Source organism: Rhinolophus hipposideros, assembly GCF_964194185.1.
Source record: "Rhinolophus hipposideros genome assembly, chromosome: 11".
Taxonomy (NCBI): Eukaryota; Metazoa; Chordata; class Mammalia; order Chiroptera; family Rhinolophidae; genus Rhinolophus; species Rhinolophus hipposideros.
The window spans coordinates 78,661,477-78,674,891 of NC_138057.1; the positions used below are offsets into that span (position 1 = coordinate 78,661,477).

General features: G+C 56.5%; 1 protein-coding gene across 2 annotated transcripts in view; it reads left to right on the forward strand.

Moving 5' to 3' along the window:
• The window catches only part of ASS1 (argininosuccinate synthase 1), a 48,903-nt gene that overhangs the window by 18,192 nt on the left and 17,296 nt on the right, over positions 1 to 13,415 (forward strand). For both annotated transcript variants that reach the window (XM_081066659.1, XM_081066660.1), the window contains exons 7-12: positions 1,223 to 1,297; positions 3,901 to 3,971; positions 4,498 to 4,528; positions 9,609 to 9,699; positions 12,180 to 12,264; positions 12,894 to 12,958. In XM_081066659.1, coding sequence (XP_080922785.1) covers positions 1,223 to 1,297; positions 3,901 to 3,971; positions 4,498 to 4,528; positions 9,609 to 9,699; positions 12,180 to 12,264; positions 12,894 to 12,958 — 418 coding nt within the window. The remainder of the gene's footprint in view (positions 1 to 1,222; positions 1,298 to 3,900; positions 3,972 to 4,497; positions 4,529 to 9,608; positions 9,700 to 12,179; positions 12,265 to 12,893; positions 12,959 to 13,415) is intronic.

The following is a 13,415-nucleotide window of genomic DNA, read 5'->3' on the forward strand; positions in this document are numbered from 1 at the left end:
CGTTTCCGGTCTCGGTGGCCACAAGTGGCTGCCATAGTGGACAGCACAGGTGTGGGTCTGAGCTCCTCAGAGGCAGCTTCAGGCTGAAGCTATGGAAGATGTGTCCCTGCCCAAGCCCCCAAGGAGCTCTCAGAAGTTTCCATTTTCTTTTCTCTGAAATGGACCATCTTTTTCTGCCCTTTTAACCAGCCAGCGGCTGCTTGGGGGCAAGAGTGGCCTGGAGGTGAGCAGTAATGAGCTCTAATGATCCATTTTGACCCTAAACGCTGGGCAGCTGAGAAGCCCTCAGACATAGCTGGGACAGTAGCTGCTTATTGACTTGTGGCAGGCTGGTGGACTGGGGCGGGATGGGGGGGCGGTGTCGTTTTCTGAGTTTTTATCTGAGGAAGCCAAGCCCAGGGGCTGGGGGCAGGGGTCCAAGCTGGTCTTTGGGAGCTGGGAGGAAGCTAGCGGGCACTCTCCGTGCCCTGGTCCAGGGCTGCTCATTCTAGGGCTGGGGGGGCCTTCTCCCACCCCACCCCAGCCCCATCAGCTCCACAGCCCAGAAATCACACCAGTATCTCCATCTATATGACATCTCACCCCCATCTGGGCTGTTGTGTTAGAGGCAGAGTCCCGGCTGGCTCTGCGGGTGAGTAGGGGCTCTTCATCTTGAGGACCTGTTCCTGACACCCCCCCCCGCCCACCCAGGCTGGTGGAATGAGCTGGGTCCCGTCCCTTCCGCACCTACAGCAACTGTGGGGCGTGGAAGAAATGAACGAGCAAAGTGGGTTAGGGGATGATGAATGTGGCCTCTGGGCCTTACATCCCAGAACAAGGCCAGGCCGGGCATCTGTAGCTCTGTGGACCCAGTGATAGGGGGTGCTGGTCCTCTGACCAGGGGTGCTAGTGGGAAACTTAAAGCTTGTCTAGTTCAAACCCTCGGGTCTCAGTTGGGGACCCGCCTGGAGACACATGGCCATTAAACCATAGAGCTCCAAACCACCCCTGGTATGGTAGGCCCTGTCCTTCGCTGCCTAATGGAGTCCCACTGCCCACCGCCCACACCCCCCACACCCCCCCCGTGGCCTGCATCCTCTGGGGGGGAGGGGGGACAGCAGGGGACTCCTCCAGGTAACCGTTGGAGTCTCCAGACCCTTACAAGAGAGGCCACCGCTGCAGCTGTAGGGCGCGGAGAAGCCGCAGCAGGCCCCGCAGTCCTGACTCCCTGCCCCATGTGTAGGTCATTGCCCCCTGGAGAATGCCTGAGTTCTACAACCGGTTCCAGGGCCGCAGCGACCTGATGGAGTATGCGAAGGTAAGGCTGAGCCCACAGCGCCACCCAGCCCTTGCCTACTGCCCTCGGGACACATCTCTCCTTGGCTGTCTGGACCAGCAGCCATGCCTGGGGGGTGGAACCTCTGTCCTGGCTGGCCCCCCCACTACGGCACCTGCTGCCTGGGCCTCTCCGAGGGCAGTCCCCAGTCTGCCTCACGCCTCAGCCAGAGGGCTCCGGGCCCCCTCTGCCTCCCATTCTCCTGCTCCCTCTGCTGTGTGTGTCACTCAGGAGACAGCCTGGGGTCTGAGCAGTCCGTTTTCTGCCCCTCAATTACCTGGCTGCTAATTGTCCCCAGTGCTTTCCCAGGAACAGGTAGGCACTCCGAGCGGCAGTGGCCAACAAAAGCTTGTGTTGAGCCGGCCCTTTTGAAGTACAAGTTGCAATAAAACATATTAGAAGTTTTGCATCAAGATCCTTAGCCTCGCCCCAGGGTCCCTTTCTTTTTAGCGACTCGATGGCAGCCCCTGACAAACAGCCTCAATCAGAGGGGGGAAAGCAACTCGGTGCACACACCAGAAAATTGCTCAGGTTTTTAAATAGCAGTCACCAGGGCTGGCTGTGAGCTCTGGCTGCAGCCAAGGTGCCGCGTGGCAGGGGACAAGGCAGGGACGCAGCCCTGCCCTGCCGCCAGCATCCCATTAAGACCTGGAGTGCTCCAAGGAAAGAACTCCTCTGCCATCTGTTGTTTTATTATTAAGAGGGGACTTCACAAGAGCAAGCCCATATGTTGCCAAACAAATTGTCAAATAGCAGAGCTATTAAGAGAAGGGGGTTGGCAAGGCTATTTCCCCCCTCCCCTTCCTTTCCCTGATCATACAGAATATAGAGCCCATTTCATCTTGAAGAAGAATGAATTGGAACCTCTGCCCTGTCGACGTTCTCACGCCTGCAGTCGAGGTTCAAGGGAGGGCCAGGGCTGACCCAAACATTGCCCTTCGTAACCATTAAACTCCCAAACAAAGCCATTCCTGGTCTCCCCAGAAAAGATGAATTTTAGGAGTGTCTTCTGTCCTTCCCTGATTTGGGGGAGAAGGCGTTTCACTCAGCTTCTATCCCAAATCGCCTTTTGGACAGGAAAGTTTGCCAGGGGGGAAAACCAGTTCGGGTCCCTCAGCGGTTGACTCTCCCTTGGAGGCTGGTGTCAGGCTTGAGCTCCGGGGAATCAGCACTTTCTAGAGCGAGGCGGTGTTTCTGCACCCAGGAAATGACCAGAATAACTGAGCAGCAGCCAGGCTTTGTCCAAAATTCAGAGCCAGGCAGGATCTGATTGAGCTGAGACAAAAATCAATGAGGCTTTGAAAACCACCGCTTTTAAGACCCGACTGTCGCCACGGCCAGAAAGTGCTGTAGGAGCCTCATAAAAAACAGGCATTCGCTTCACTTTCCATCTCCCTCCAAGTCCTCCGTCCAAGGGAAAAACACGTAGAATCACCCCGTCTTTCTTACTGTCCTTATATTTAACATTTGTTTTAAAAAGCCAGCATATAAGATAGGGCATTAGAAAGCAGGGCAGTGTCCTGTGTGCACGTGGAAGGTGGTTTTATTTTCTGTACTCAATTACAAGGGGAGTTTTCTGTTTGGGGCGGAGGAAGAGGGACCTCAGGACAGAGGGGAGGGGGACACAAAAATCTCTTTGGTCAGGGACTATGGCTATTTTTGGCTTTTGGGTGTACCTCCCTGCTGAGAGGGGCTGCCTCTCCTGCTTTTTCTTTCTTCCCTTCCCTTCCTTTCTCTTCTTCCGTCTCTGCCAGAGGCCCAGTGGGAAAGAGAAGGCAAGAGTGTTTCCAACCCCCCCCCCAAACACGGGCTCCAGGACCAGCCACTGGTTTCTCAGTCCAGCTGCCAAAGGAGGGAAGAGGGAGCATGGACACCCGGGGTTCTTCCCGGTCTGCACAGGTCCCCACGCTGGGCCCCCTTTACCTGGAGAGAGCACAGGGCGAGTGTGTGGATTTGACTGGGCAACTTTGGGGAGACAAGTGGCCCCCTGACATTGAGCAGCCTCTAAATGAGGTCTTCCTATATGTCGGTGTGGTTTAAATTGAAGAGCATACAAATTCTAGACTGGATGTGGGTTGTCTCCTAGTGAAGCTTGAAAAACAACCCCCGAGAGTTTTAGTCTAATTTATTTGAAGGAAACACAGCAGCTCCTTCGTAGGAATGAGCTAAGCTGAGCCAAGTCAGGGAGAAGCCCCATCAGGACAGATGGGCCAGGAGCTCCGAGGTTCTGAAAAGGGGGGCAGTATCCAGTCTTGCTGGTTTAAAGGGTCCAGGCTGGACCTCTGAGCTGCCTTCCGTGCTGGGAAGCTGGGGGGAAGGGAGAGCAGGGTATAATGAACGTGCTGGATGCCAACCAAGGCGGGGGGCGGGGGTCAGGTGTCCGGGGGTCACCTAGGGAACCAGCCTGGTCTTTAATCCCAATGGCTGAGTAAGGTGGGCCTTCCAAGTGGCAGCAGGGTCTTGTCTGCATGGGGCCCAGAGTTGGGGGCTATCTGCGACCTTGAAGGAAAATCAAGGCAGCTGGGCCTGGCCCTCGCGTCTGCTTCAAGCTGCCTCACTCCTGCTCTGTGTCTCCTTACCTGCAGCAACACGGAATCCCCATCCCAGTCACCCCCAAGAACCCATGGAGCATGGACGAGAACCTCATGCACATCAGGTAAGAGATGTCCACAGTTCTGCCCGACGTTGGTGAATGCCTGCCTCCATGGGGCCAGGATGCAGTGTACCCTGCCTTCATGCAGTGGGGGCCTCGGGGAGGACAGACCACGTCATACCCAACTTATTCACAGCTCTCATTGAAGCTCTGCTGAGGGCTAGGGGCAGAAAATGGGCACCTGGCTTTGGCTGGGGTATCAGGAAGGGCTTCTCTGAGGAAGTGTCATTTGAGGTTAAAACTTCAAGGATGAGGAGGGACCAGCCAGGGTACAGGGAAGAGCTTTTAAAGCAGAGGGAACAGCATGTGCAAAGGCCCTCCAGATGTGGAGCCCCAGGCTCTTCTTTGCAACCTGCAGCTCCCACAGCCAACTGTTGGGTCCAGAATGTTTCAGGCAGGGTTGGCAGCAGTTGCTTTGGCAGAGAGAAAAGGGCAGACTAGACTGTGTTGGGGGGTGAGTGTGTCAAGGCACAGCTGTGTCTCTCTTCCCCTCCCTTACTAACCCCCCGTCTTCCCTTTCCCTCTGCAGCTACGAGGCTGGAATCCTGGAGAACCCAAAGGTAATTTCTGTTTCCTCCTCCGAGCAGGCCACCTTTGGTGGTAGCTGCTCAGCGCCCATGCTGTCTGATGTGTTTGTAGCCTAATTTGAAATTTCACGGGGGGCGGGCATGGGGTTAGGGCTGAGCCCTGCCTGTGTCCTGGACCCTCCCCACAGGGCCTCCCACCGGCGGCCCACTCCATGCTGCTGCTGCTGCATTTTAAAATCCTCCCCCCTTCCCTGTGCTCTTTTTCTAATTGCTGCTGGGATGAATAGGGGAAGGAAATATTTCAGAGCAGCAGAGAGAGAGTGTGTGATTGTGAGACAATAAAGAAGCAATTAGGCAGATGAGACACTTGTGGGAGGGCCCAGCCTGTGCTCACCAGCTCTCAGGCTGCTGCCTCAATTGGGTGGGGGCAGCACAGATTAGAGCCTCAGGACCCACTTGTCTGGGTTTCTGCCCCACGCCTGCAAGGCAGGCCATCCCATCCCAGCCGCCTGGGCTGGGCCTCGGCCCTTTTTGAAGTTTAGGATTTCTCTCCCTGGGGGGTTTCCCTTTGTATCTCCCTCTGCCCACTGTGGGACATGGGGGAGGCAGGGTGAAATCTATCCTGGCAAGAGAAAAATCTCTTTGTTCCTGAGGGAATGTGTCTCCATGTCCTGATTCAGCCCCACACCCAAGTGAGTGACTGGTTTGGGGGTGGGATGGGCTGCTCGTCTGACTTTAAGGAAGAAGTGTGCAGGGGGATGGGTGCTAGGCAGCTGGGCCTGGGGATCCAAGCAGGCCAGCTGGAGGGGAGGGAGGGTGCCAAGGTGGTTTGGGTGAGGGTGGGGAGAGCTGGAGCCCTGCCGGTGGTCTGGGGTTGGCTCCTTGCAGGGACCAGGCCTTTTGGTAGGTGTTGGTGATAATATGACACGTGCCAGTGACCATTTCTGGACCCAGGCCGGGGTTTAGGATTTTCGCCCGCTGACCGTCCTTGGCTCTTGGCTGTGAACATCCTCATTTTATGGGTGAGGAAACCAAGGCCCAGCAAGGAAGTAGGGCTAGTGCCCAGGTTACCCCATCTCAGGAGCTATCCCTCCAGTCTCTGTGGTTCCCCCATTGCCCATGCCCCCCCCCACTTCCTTCACCCCCTCAGCCCAAATGTGTCACTCAAGACAACCGGCACCCTTGCCCCCTGGGGGCTGATGGCCCCATGAGGCTGCTGCCTGCTGGCCACAGGTTTTTCCAGTTCATGCTCTGCTGACCCCGAGACACTCAGGCCAACCACCCCTAATTAGCCAGTCACTCAGCGCCAAGCAGGGCGGGAGAAGCTAAACAGAGCATAGCAGCTTCAAGGTGGGGTGGACTCAGGCCTGCAGGCCCCAAGCATGCTGGGAAACCTTTCCCCATCCCTCTCCAAGCAGCCTATGGGCTCTCACCTCAGGACTGGGGGAGCAGAGCTGAGGCCAGAGGGGAAATCACCCCTTGGCAGTACTGGGGTACAGCTCCCTGTGTGACCATGATAGGTCCCCTGCCCTGACAAGCCTCCTATCTAATGAGGGCTATGGGCGGATAAGTAAGTGCTAGAGAGTGCCTTTTTAAGGATTCTGCCATCCGATGAAGGCGGGAAGTTTAGTGCTTGGGTCCCAGAGATTGGAAACCTGGGTCTGAGTCCCACCTTTGCTTCGATTGCTCTGCAACCTTGGGCAAGTTACCCAACCTCTCTGAGTCTCCGATTCCTCATGCACACAGTGGGAAACCACAGCACCTCCCTCTTGGGTCATCAAAAGCCACTTGGCCTGACCTTGGCACAAAGCAAGGCCACTGTCATAGAGCTGGGGGTCCTGCCCTTCCTCCTCAGGCCTGCTAAGAATCTTTGGGAGGAAGGGGCCAAGGTGCCCTCTCATCCTGCAGGAAAGGCTAGGCTGGGTGAAAAGCTCATTTCCGCTGAGGATTGCAGGGCCAGGCCTAGGAGCGCAGGGTCTAGCCGCTCTTTCCCAGCCTGCCCTCTGCAGGGCGGGGGTGCCTGTGCCGACTGGGGGCTCCCCCAGGCTTTCATCTCTGGGGCGCAATTGTCCGCCAAGCCCAGGAACCAAGGGGCAGCAGCTAGGGGCCCAGGAGAAATGCTGAGCCCTGAGCCTCCCAGCCCCCGAGGAGCAGGGGACACCGAGCTTAAGGGAACCAAGCCTCCTCCCCCTCTCCCAAAAAAGCCCCGAGACCTGCCGAAGGGAGGGTTTGAAGGCAGATGGTGGAGCCATTTTCTGCCTCCATGAGGGCTGATTGAAGGGCAATGAGGCAGCTAATGCGAAGAAAGATAGAAATTTACTTGCTTTAAGTTCATAGGCCCACAGTGAAGGAGTCCATTCAGGGCCGGCCGCCATGTCTGATGGATGAATAAACCATGTGCAGCATCGATCATGCCTCTACATTATGGTTCAGTTCATGGGCCATTTGCTTCCAATTTCTCCTCTTCGGCCTGTTCCATGCTTTCTTTCGCCCCCCCTCCCCCAGTGTATGTCTCTCTCTCTCTCTCTCTCTCTCTCTCTCTCTCTCACTTTCTCTCTCTCTCTCTCTTACATTCTCACTCTCTTCCCTCCCTTCCCAACACCACCCCCCCCCCAGAAACGCAGGAAGGGAGCCCTCCTGTGAGGATAGATAAGTAGATGGTATTGATACTCAACAAACTATTTGTCACCTGAACTGGGCTCTTAGTGGGGAAGAGTGAAAAAGGCAGGCTCCAGCCATCTTGGAATGCAAAGCAAATGTCACTTTATTTCTATTTAGTTGTTTTATTTAATCGATGCTGTCTGGGTATCGGGAGGGAGTCTCCAACAGCTGCCTCCTGGTGCTGGGACACTGTCCTGTGGGGTCTCACACCTCCTCTCTTCTTCCAGATGCAAACCTTCTCATCCCATTTGGGGCTCTTTAAGAAGTGTGGCAGGAGAAAAGTGACAAGCACCAAATTGAAAACGGAGGGTCATGCACAGCGCAGGTGGGGGTGGGAGGGAGGCCGGCTCGAGTGGAGGGGCTCAGCGCTGGCACCTGGTTTGAGCTCAGCCTGGGCTGAGGGACCAGTGAGGAGTCCCAGGCAGGTGGGGAAGGGGCTGCAAAGTCATGTCGGTCATCCAGAAGTCCCAAACCCAGGTTTACTTTGCCTTTTGGCTGAGGATGGCCCTCGGACCCATGTGTGCCCAGGGAATGTGGTGGTTGGAAGGGTTCAGGGGGACTGGGGAGCTGGGCCTTTCTCTGAAACCCCCCAGTGCTTGTCCCATGGCTAATGCTGCGCTGTCTCTGATCACATCGTATGTGCTGTTTCTCGGCCCTCAGCTTATTAAAGGGGCTTGAAAACTGCTGGACAAGGCATGCAGAGTCCCCAGGGCTGGCTCCCATGCTGGTGGGGTCGGGCAGTATGATTTGAACCAGCCACTGATTTGTCCTTGGTTTTCTATCTGGTCTATGAAGCCATCAGAGTGGGGGTCCTCCTTAAAGACGCTCCTCCTCCTTGGGTCTGTCTTTGAGGTTGGTTCTGGGTCCTTATTCCCACCCCACAAACAAAAACAGATGAAGGGATGTGGCTGGCCCCAAGTCACACAGCACTTTGGAGGTGTGGGGGGCCTCCAGCCTAGCCCTTGTCTGAGCTCAGCAGTAGAACCAGAAGCACCAACTGTCCCTGTGGGCCCAGCACTGAGGGCTTTTTTGGGATGCAGGGACTGGGATAGTCGTCCACCCCTCCATCCAGCCAACAGGCAAAGGGACCACAGGTGAGGGATCCAGCACTTCTGACAGCCCTCAGGTCCCCGAGGGGCACCCCCAGAAGTCCATCCAGCTGTCCTCCCCTCCTGCACCAGCCTCCCTGGCATTTTCGTGGGTGATTTTCATGTCTGGTAAAAAACAGAAAGCCTGTCTCTATACTGACATTGTAAGCGAGTCGACAGCACTATCTTACAACAGTAAGGTAGTCGCTTTACAAATGAGGAGACCGAGGCTCCAGGATGTGAAGCCACTTGCCCAAGGCCCCGCAGCCTAAGGTCTTGACTCCTGACTTCGGGGTAATTTTCATCACTCTGAAATCCAGTACGTGTTTGTTGAGGGCCTCGTGGGTCCCCTGCCCTGTGTCCAGTGGTCCACGCCCGCACAGAATTCACGGCTGCAGCTACAGGCCCTGCCCCTCGGCCTCTATTTCTTCGTCTGTAGATGGGGTAACAGCACTTGACCTTCTTACCAAACAGGGCTGCTAAGAATGCAAAAGAAACTGCAGATGGAAGTGGCATGTGAATATTTGCAGAGTTTTGAAAGCAAAGATTTAGGGACTGCACTTTCCAGGATATCAGCAGGTGGACAACAGCTGGGCCTGGGGTGTCTACGGGGCGGGGGCCAGGGGGGCACTTGAGCAGTCAGGCCCAAGAGGCCCCACCGTGGCAAGGGGCCAAGTCACGGCCTGGTGGGGTGGGGGCTGGAAAGGCGGGCAGGAACTTGGAGCGTTCCAGGCAGCCAGCAGCCCCTCCACCACTGCATCCAGACGAGAGGCCCATTTTCCAACACGCCCAAGAAAAAAATATACATAAAGGTTGATGTGTTCTCAAATGGGTTTTTGCTTTGCTCTTCCCTTTTCTCCCTGTGAGTATTAACCTTGGGGACCCCGGGGACGGCTCGGCTCGCTGGAGCACCTGCTGGTCACGTGTGGTCATTAGCTCTGCGGTCCGTGCAGAATAAACCCCAGTCCTGGGAGTCTGCGAGAGCGTGTGCGCCCACTCCCGGAAAGCCCTCCGTATGCTGCTGCCCGCGCCTCTCTGCCTCCAAAGTCACACTTTTCCTGCCTGACTTGTTCCTCTCCTGCTATTCTACCTCCAGCTGTGGGGGCGTCAAAGAAAAAGATGAGATCAAGTTGAGGGGAAAAATTGTCTGATTTCTTGAGCCCTTTGTTTTCCAGGCCCCTGGCAAGTGGAGCTGGCCATGGGCTGGGGAGTAAGAGGCCTCCTGCACTGCCAGCAGCCCCCCAATTCTGGAGAGGGCTGCAGATCTCTGCAGGAGGTGGGGAGCAGGGTGTCCAGGGACTGGCATAGCCCTGCTTAGCTCTGAGCAAGCACCCCGCCCTCAACCTCTTTCTGTCTTTTGTCAGAACCAAGCGCCCCCAGGCCTCTACACTAAGACCCAGGACCCAGCCAAAGCCCCCAGTGTCCCTGACACTCTGGAGATCGAGTTCAAGAAAGGTAGGTGCCCACCCACCTGGACTCAAGGCAGTGGACTCTTGGGGCCCTGAGTCCTTTTGCCTCCTTGCCGAGAAGCCTGGGCACAAGCCGTCTGCATCCCTCTTGCATTCCTGGGGGCCAGACTTCAGGCAGGGGCTCCAAACGTTCCCCACCACACCCTGCCCCAAAAAGCAAGACCCATGGAAGCCTCCAGGCCTTGGAGGAAGGCACCCTCAGCTGCCATCCACCAGTTCCTGGGCACCAGGTAAAGACTGAGCATTCCAGTCCAAGCAGCCACTTTCTGGCTGCTCTGGCACTTTGTGGAAGTCATTCAGCTTGCCTGAGCCTCAAGTTTCTCATCTGTAAAATGGGATAACACAGCACTTGCTGGCTCGTGCTTTCATGGTGTAGAATGAGATCTAAATGGAAGTGTTGGCCCTAGCACCAGGAAGTGCTCAGTAAATGGGGTGACTTGGAGAGCTGGTCTCAGGGGCTCCTCTGAACCCACAGCTAAAGCCTCAGTAGTCCTCAGCTACTTTCCGTTGCACCCCACACCACCACGGGGTTCAAACCCCACTCTTGCTTGTGTCTTGATTTCCTGATTCTCACTGCTATCAACAAGGAGTGTTTGCTGGCCTGTTCTGGGTGCCCAGCCTTGAGCCTGGCACCAGGGGCACCTCTTCCCTGGAGGATAGAGGGGAAGGCAAGGCACGCCTGGTAATGGGAGGAGCAGGACCAGGCTCGGGGTGTGCAAGGATAGGACCTCTCCAGGAGGCTGCAGAAATCAGGGAGGCTTCCTGGAAGGAGTGGTACTAGGCATGAGGGCATGGAGGCTGTTTGTACTTTAATGACCCGCCTCTTCCCAGTAGCCTGGCCAAGACAGTGGACATTTTCATCACTCCCCATCTGTTCAAACTCTTGCCTTTCACATCACTTGGGAACCTAAGTGTCCTTGGTCTCAGCCCCTAAAGGCAGATAGAGAATTAAGTCCCTCTTGTGCCCATTCTGTCTGAGCCAGGCCTGGTTCATGGGCATGTGGCCCGTTTGGGCATCATCTCTGAGAAGATGGTGGGACGACCCAGGCAGCTCCCCGCAAAGGTCCCCCAGGAGCCCAGGAGAGCAGTGAGGGCTGGGAGGTGGGCAGGCGGCAATGGCGGGTCCTGGACACAGGCTCTGGCAGCCTTTGGTCCAGGAATAGGGTGGCCCCGAGGCTGAGCCAGAGAAGAGACGTGATCCATTTTAATGATTTCAGGACTGTCTGGAGAAAAAAAATGGATGGGAGGAACCCTCTCTGACTCCTCTCCATTCATCCTCTAGTTAATTTATTTGAAGTTTTAATCTAATTATTAACTATTTTAAAGGCTAAGAGGCTTTCTCTGGCAGCAGCACCAACAATGTCAGCCCCTTTCTGGGGCAGGCCCCATCCAAGGCCGGGGAAGGAGGCGATAATAGGACCGGGGCGGGCGAGGAAGGGAGGGGAGAGGCAGGGGGTGGCAAGAGGGGCTTATGGTTCATTATTGGGCAGACTTACATTTAATAGCAATTTACAACCAAGTTATAAAACCCCTGGAAATGGGGGTTAAGAATGAGGAGGCTGACAGCACCTTGAGCGAATCCCCTCCAAGCGGCGCCTGGCTAATAAAGACTCGAAAGCCGCTATTGAGCCCTGATTGGCACCCGATCGCTGGCTCCATGGTAATGAGCTGGGCAGATGGGTGGGGGATTAGCCACCAACTTTGAACAGCCTTTCTTTGTCACTGTTACAGCTCTCTTGTTAGTCCCCTAATACATTTATTGCTCATTTCACACCGCTCGAGAAAGTGCCCCTTGCTATTCAAAGTCAACCCCGAACCCACCCACTGCCCCCCCACCCTCCCCTTGACTCGGCCCTTTCCTCCCAAAGCGGCCGCCTCCCTCCTGCCCTCCTGCCACCCCAGACCCGACTTCTCAGAATTCATGGAGCGGGCACCATTTCACCCCCATTAATCAGATGGCTGCATGCGGGGTCTGGGGTACAGGGTCGGGGGCACGGGGGTCCGCCTGACAGACGTGGCAGGGGGCTGTGTGTGAGTGAGTGTGTGTGTGTGTGTGTGTGAGCGTGTGTGCGCGAGCTCAGCCGCACCTCCGCCGGGCGGCCCCCGGGTAACTGGTGGGACAGAAGGTGCTCCCGGCATAAGACAATGGTGGAGCGTGAAATTCAATTAGTTCAGGGCCTGGTTCCAATTTCACAGCCCCTAAATGCAAAAGGGGCAAAGAGAATAGGAAGGGTGGGGGAGAGCGTTTTTATTGCATTTTCCCTTTCATTCTGGGGGGCTTTCTCGCCCCTTCTCTCCCCCCAGCAGGCCTCAACCTGCACAGGGCTTTTCAGGGACTCATTTGGAGCCCATATCTGTCACATCCATTTAAGGCGTTGCGGGTGGAGGGCGAGGGCGGGGTGGCAGGCACAGTCTCCTCCGCTGAGTTCCGGCCCAGAGGCCCAATGCCCTCTCCTACCACCCTAGGGGTCCCCGTGAAGGTGACCAACATCACGGATGGCACCACCCACCGCACGTCCATGGACCTCTTCGTGTACCTGAATGAAATCGGGTGAGTGTCTCAGCCCAGCCTGCCTCCTAGGAAACCAGTCTCCAGTCAGAAACCACTGTCACTGATCCTGCCCATTACGGCTGATGGTCACGCCTGTGGCCTCGCGGCCAGGAGTATAGGCCTGCGTCCCACAGGCAGCCTTGGCACAAGCCCACAGGTGTGATGTCTCCTGGTTTGCTAGGAGAGGTCTGGTGGCCCTCAGCCCTGGAAGGTAACAGCCCCAGAGGGTCCACTGCCCCTAGAGATGGCTTGGCTTCCTAAGACCAGGCTAGAAAGAAAAAGGAACTGAGACCAGGATAGAAAGAAAGAGGAGCAGTGGTTAGGGCGAGTACCACGAAAGGACCCAGAACGTAGGTAACGGAAGCTGTAAATTAAACTCGCTGTGTGACCAGGGCAATCCCTTCCCTGTCTGGGCCTTAGTTTCCCCACCTTTACAATGGGTGGTTGGACCAGGTGACCTAGCGCAGATGTCCTCTAAGTCTTGGATCCTGAGATGGTGCCTGGTGTCCTCCAAGAGGCTCTGGGGTGGGCACAGCACAGATGTGCCCAAATTGTGGCAGCCGAGTGGGTGGCATCTGACACCAGGCCTGTGGCAGCACCTGACTCCGAGTGACCCGTCCTCCCCACAGGGCCAAGCACGGCGTGGGCCGCATTGATATTGTGGAGAACCGCTTCATTGGGATGAAGTCCCGAGGTGAGTGCTCACCACCCCCGAGGTGTGCTGGCTCCCAGAGCCCCCTGAGGTCCCTGTGCCACTCGGGCATTGTGACACCCGTGCTACAACAGTGACTTTGGGCATCTTTTCACCCCACCAGACTCAGTTTCCCTCCTGTGCGGTGGGGATGGGCGGCCCTTTGCCACTGGCTTCTGAGAGTGTTTGTGAGAAGAGCTGTCCCGAGGGCTCTGAGGAGAGGAGGTCATGCTCTGCTGTGCCCCGGGTGGGTCAGCCAGGTTTGGTGGCAGACTGTGCAGGGCCAGTTTTGTGGTCATGGTCATTGGGGCTGCACTGAGGAGGCTGCGCTGAGCTGGCCTGGCAGGGGAATCCTGCCAGCGGTGGGCACTGTGGGCTACAGTGTGAGTGGCCAGGGCCTGAGGGCCTGTCCCAGGGTCAGGCATGGCCCAGCGCGTGGCGGCCTTTTTCTAGGGCTGGG